The sequence below is a fragment of the Salminus brasiliensis genome, chromosome 9, assembly GCF_030463535.1.
Source record: "Salminus brasiliensis chromosome 9, fSalBra1.hap2, whole genome shotgun sequence".
Classification (NCBI taxonomy): domain Eukaryota; kingdom Metazoa; phylum Chordata; class Actinopteri; order Characiformes; family Bryconidae; genus Salminus; species Salminus brasiliensis.
This window is the reverse complement of record NC_132886.1, coordinates 17,234,229-17,240,369: the sequence shown is the minus strand read 5'-3', so window position 1 is coordinate 17,240,369 and position 6,141 is coordinate 17,234,229. Positions and strand designations below refer to the sequence as shown.

Below are 6,141 nucleotides of genomic sequence, written 5' to 3'. Positions count from 1 at the left end.
TCTTCTTCTTCCTAGTTGGAGATCTTGAATCGGTAGCGTAGTCTGGCCATTTGATTTTCAGGAATTTTGAGGGCCGGGCTTTTTATTTTTCCCCACACATGGCATTATTTAGCTAAATCTATAGCTTATATTGTTAACAAACCATTCCATGGGGCGGCTGATAACACCCCCCTCCCCCTCCCCGTTCCCTTCAATGCCCCAAAATCTAGATCACAAGGTAATCCCACCACAACTACCATCTAAAACCTGACCTTTCTCTCCTCCTCTGATGCAAAAATAATCAACGAGATCAGACCACCCCTTCCCATCTCATACTTCCCAGAGGGAGACCTTCTCAGTTAGTAGCCACAGGCAGATTTTGCTGCAGATCTTGATGCCGCAAAGTGTCCTAAGATAATGAAGCAGCCTGCATCTGATGATGTCATCCTGTCCTGACTTTCCATGTTTTTTTGTTTTTTTTATCTTTGGTCCTTCAGCTGGTAACAACTGTGATGAAATGAGGGCCATGCTTAATAACGCCTGTCTAAAATGTCCTTTTGTGTGTGTGTACATATTTGCATGTGTGTCTTTGCCCATCTGCAGAAGACAAGAATGTGTGTTTGTGAACATGCATGCCTATTTTAGTCAACTCCTTTGAGACTGTGTGTCTTTGCACCACTGTGTGGGGTTGCATGTGTGTATGTCTGTGTGCCCATGACCATGCTTGTGTTTGTGTGCCTGTAGCGATGTGTTCCATCCTTCCCACCCCTTGGGATCCTATATGCTCCCCTTGTCCTGTTTTTCTTTTTTTTTTTGGTTATAAAGTAAACCACACAAGGGGACCTGAGCGTCCTTCAGACCTCCCCAGCTATATTTAACAACCATACTCCAAGTGTGGCATCTGTACTTACTCCTCAGGGCTTTGAACTCATATTCCCTGCACCCCTTTTCACTTGACAATTACCATATGACTCATTAATATTATATTAAGTCTTTTTAGGCAGTCTCTTTTTATTTGTTCTTTCTTGATAGTTTTTTGTCCTAATATTCTAACATATTTGTTTAGACTCCATTCCCCCAGAAGTCCCAAAGTGCAGTGCTGTGTCAGGAAATAGCCTATATACTACGTTTACTGTGTAATTATGCAGGGCAGAGGTTTCAAACTCAGTACCTGGAGGGCCAGTATGTGCACAGGTTTTTTCATTGTATGACCTTCCGTTAAGCAAAACACAGAAAGGCCTGTTTTAACTACAGGAGATAGCCATTGTCAAAGAAATTGGGGATTGGTCCAAAAACCTGCATTCCTAAAAATGTAGGGTCCTAGGGAAGATGCTAAGGGGTGCCTAATCCTGGTCCTGGCTATCTACCACCCCAAAGAGATTCAGATCTGAAACTCTGCAGGCCCTTATTACCTTGTTTGGGTATGTTAGATTAGGGTTAGAGTTAAACTCTTCAGGGTGGTAAATCACCAGGGCAAGGGCTGGGCACCTTTCCTGTAGAATACCAACTACTGGTTCCCTAAACCTAGAAGAACCTTTTAAAGTCTAAACCTCCTCAATGGAAAGGTTCTACACCAGCTTCTGAACCTGAACCTATACAATTGTGCTAGACCCACTGACCCCAAGAGTCCCAAGCTAACATGACCTTCAACAAGCTGTCTAGGCTTTCTCCCTACCTTTCAACCTCCCTTTTTAAACCCTCCTTCCACCTTCGAGCTCCTCAGTCCAGTGACCCCCGGCAATCTGTTCTCTTGTAGCCGTTCCGCCGAGTGACCTTCTCGGTGGTGAGCCAGCCCCAGGACCCCCACCAGGGCTCGCTGCAGAGCTGCTACGACAGTGGCCTGGATGAGTCGGAGACGCCCAGCAGCAAGAGCTCCACAGGCCCCCGGCTGGGAGCCCTCCCCCTGCCCGAGGATGCGTATGAGAGGACCACGCCGGATGGCAGTGTCGGTGAGGCAGAGCATATGGAAAATGGTAGGGGCAAACACAAAAAGATAAGCTAAAGCCTTAAAAAAAAAAAAAAAAAAAGAAAACAACAGAGGCTCAATCTTAGTTGACGAAAGGGATAGGGGGAACTCATCCAAAGTGGCCACACACACTCACACACAAGCACGTCGGCACCGCCGTCTCAGCAGAGATTGAATTAAAGTGGATTAAAAAGAGGGAGGCTAGGGCGATGGGGTGATGTGCTAAACATTAGCCGTGGTAGGCTAGCTCACGTACAGCAGCTAAACTCATATATATACACTAAGTGTTTTCACACTGATACTCTAGGCCTTCCTATGTCCATAAGTGTGCCATTGTTTATTTCCTCATGATTATCACCACATTTTCTTTGCAAGGTAAAACTTCCATACTAGCGTCCATACACCATCAAGCTAGCTGTGGTCTTAGGTTTAGCCCGAAAGCAAGTCAAGTGTGTGTTATTTAAACTTCTGTGTGTTTTGGATGTCTTAACCTTTCTCAGTGTGTATTTTAGTTTTTATGTTTGCTGGGATCTAGCTAGCATCTGTATAATGTTAAGTTGTTAGCTTTAGCATTCATTTGGGTCAGGTGTGTCCTGAATAGCCCTCTGCATGTTACGGATATCTTGCCCTTACTTAATATGGATTATTTGGTTATTTTGTCATGATTTGTACACGGTTTTGTTTGCGAGGCAAAACAAACGCTAATCTAGCCAGCATCTGCCAGCAAATGTCAAGCTAGCTTTGATGGATTTAGCCTGAAATCAAGTCATGTGTGTTGTCTATAGGATTTTCGGGACATCTTCACCAATGACCTTTGGTTTTTACTTTATCCGTATTGCTAATCTAGCTAGCATCTGATTTTTTTTAGCTCCTTGTATTTTAAGAACATCTTACCTTTTCTCAGTATGGCTTGCTTATTTGTTTTGTTGTGGTTATCACACGGTTTTGTTTGCCAGGCAAAACTTATGCTAATCTGGTTCAGGTTCTGGTTTAGCTTTGATTTAGCCTGAATTTACATAGGCTTTACATAGCTTTTTGATCTCAACAGCTTACTCTTTCTGAGCAAATTAATTTAGTCAAATAAGTAAATTTTGTTGCGATTATTGATCATTATACATGGTTTTGCTCCGTGAATACAGTGTTAAGCTAGCTGTGTTAGCCTGAATTTAGGTCAAGTGTGTTTTACTTAGACCTCAGTCTAAGCATGCCAGTGTGGCTGTTGTTGGTATGTGGACTTTAAAAAATAGATTATTATAACTTTTGTCACATTCTGCTTGTTTTAGTAGGACACGTCAGGGTGCAAAAATAAAGACTAGCATGCCAAGCATAGCTGTCGGATCCCTGTAATCCAAATTGCTGATGTAGCTACCTCACGGCTGTGAGCAGTTTGTTTTTTCTACAATCAGCGTTGGACTGAAGCGCCTCGGAATCCAGTACAGGCATTTTAAGCGAGAAAGGGCCTGTAGCCCTTGTAGTTTTTCTTAGCACTCGAACTCCAAGGGGCTAATCTGTCACTGACGTTCTGTGCTGTTCACTGCTACCTTCTTGTTGATGAGCTCTAGTAGGTTACATTTTGGATGCTCCATCAATGAACCCACTGTGTTCGCAGGTTGGTATGCAGCAAATAATAGCAGGCTCCTTGGACTGGTGTCATCTGATACTTTAGCGGCAAGAGGTTCTCTTTGTTTGAGCTCCGTCTACCATGTCCTTTAGGACGTGAATCTTTAGCTGCTACAAAAAAAAAAGAGCTCCACTACCTGTTCTATCTGTTCGTCAGAATGCTTCGTATTGTCAGTAGAGAGGAGAAAATAAGTGTCCCCATGTCAAAACCCGTAACGCTAACCCTCATCTAGCCTTTAACACATAAACGTACGTGGCAGATGAGCTGCAAATCACGTTATCCTGCCGAAGAGTCGCCCTTTCGGTTTGGGAAAATGGTGTTTTAGAGCAACTGAAGCCGGCCAGTGGCTCCCGGTGGCGAAGAGAAATCTGAGCTTGCTGCTGGTGGAACGAGGAAAATGTGATTTTTTTTTAACCTTGCCATTTGGAGAACATTGGCCTAAATGTAGATTAAATGTGCTTGGCGGGGGAAAATTGTGTTAACCCACTCCCTGTGTAAGATTTGAGGCTTTATCCTCTGGGCAATTTGAAAGGCTCACAGTCAGACAATGCCAGGCCAAATTAGCAGCAATTACAACCCGCCTTCAATTCAGGTTGGGTTTAAAGTAATTGGGCTGAGGAGGATCAATAGCGAGGAGGTAGATTAGATCAAAACTGTGATTTGGCCATCAATCAGAGCCCCTGTCGAAGAGAATTAGCGGAAGAAAAAAAAAAAAAAGCATATTAAACTTACACTAGCAGAAGATGGTCTTAATATAATTATTTTTCCAAATATACTTCTTCTACTCCTCTTTAGCCGATGAATAATACATTTTAGGAAATAGAAGAGTTCAGCTGCATTTTCATTGAAGGGTTCTGACTTGAATTGATTTGAAAACAGGCAAAAAGACATTAATAAAGACGTTCAAGTTAATGAAGTATCTGACTTCATTCACACTGTTAGATGATCCTGCCATTAAAAATGAAAGTAAAAGGGGGGGAAGAATGATTGAGAATTTCTAATCTTCATTAGCCAGACATACCATCGGACTGCTGTATGATTCATACATTAGCACTTGCTCTCAAACACACACACACACACACTATACAATATATATATATATATATATATATATATATATATATATATATATATATATATATATTGTACATTCAGAGGCACACTCACACAGGGTATGCTATGATTAATGTAGGCGTGCCCGGGGGTGAATATACATTGTTTATGTTTGTGAGCAGTTAGTGAATAATTTGTCATAGTTTCTCTCTTATGCTTTGTTCCCTCTATCTCTCTCTCTCTCTCTCTCTCTCTCTCTCTCTCTCTCTCTCTCTCTCTCTCTTTCTCTTGCTCACTTTCTCTCTCTGCGCTCACTCGCTGTTCTATCTCACCCTATTCTAATTCTGCTGCCTCTATCTCTCTCTCTTCTATTTGCTCTTTTGTATTAGAGCTTTCAAGGTCAGCAACAGACAAATAGATGAATCACTTCCTAATAAATAAGAAAGGTTGCTCACCTTGATACTCCCAATCTTTGGGAGAATCTGGTGGGTGTGTGGTTGAGAAAGAGTGCAGCTGAGGGTGTGTGTGTGTGTGAGTGTGTGTTGGGTTGTGGGTGGGTGGGTGTAGAAAAGGAACAATTGTGGATGCTACTAAAGCTAGGTTAAATACAAAGCAGGAAGAATGTGTATACAATCACTTATGCATTCAGTGCAGTTAGAAGCTGAAATTTGAACTTTGCAAAAAGCAAGCAAAGCATGCTCAGCAAAGCATTATCAACCCACAAGCACACATACACACACACACACACACACACACACACACACACACACACTCTCTCTCTCTTGGTAACTTGAAACTTCGAAAAAGGCCCAGAAGAAGCAGAGGCCAAATAGTCCATATATCAATCTTATCAGAGAGCACTCACATTCCCCTGGGTGTATCTGTGTTTGCTTGCATCTGTGTGTGTGTGTTTGTGTTTGTGTGTGTGCAGGAGGGAGGGGGGGTCTGTAATTGGTTTAGGTGTAGAGTGGGTTAGTTCCACTCCAAAAGGCTAGCAATGCGTGTGTGTAGGTTTGTTTAGTGCTTTAACACTATCCCTAAGGCAGAGTCTCTCTCTCTCTCCCTCTCTCTCTGTCTCTCACACACACACACTCTCGCTCTCATACACACGCATTCACACATTTTCACACTTTTCAGCGTGGGACCTTCTGGTCCTATTAGCCTGTGTGTTGACAGTCAGTATGGCATAGCCTCACTAGTTCTTTGTTTGTACAATACTGTCATTATGTATTTATTTATTTATTATTTTGTCACATGTACATAATAAATAATATGTCTTTCAGTTATGTTTGTCAGGAATTGTGTTGATGTAACATACAGTATATCTACAGTACTGTACACAAGGTTTAGATACATGTTAAAAATCCAGAATTCTGGGCAGTAAGTGTGTGTACATTTGCTCAGTAAAACACTAATATTACAACAAATCCAAATAACATTCATACAAATAATAGTGGTATTACCTAACTGTGGCCATTACAACAACTCCAAAGCTCTCCTTTTGGAAGTCTAGTATTATTTA

General features: G+C 42.0%; 1 protein-coding gene across 4 annotated transcripts in view; it reads left to right on the top strand.

Annotated features, from left to right (window-relative positions):
* pcdh7b (protocadherin 7b) overlaps positions 1-6,141 on the top strand; it is a 162,615-nt gene that overhangs the window by 79,968 nt on the left and 76,506 nt on the right. For 2 of the 4 annotated variants that reach the window (XM_072687607.1, XM_072687609.1), the window contains exon 2: positions 1,736-1,952. The exons of 1 other annotated variant lie outside the window; for it this stretch is intronic. In XM_072687607.1, the coding sequence (XP_072543708.1) occupies positions 1,736-1,952 (217 nt within the window). The remainder of the gene's footprint in view (positions 1-1,735; positions 1,953-6,141) is intronic. One more of the 4 variants, XM_072687608.1, reaches the window with a different exon arrangement.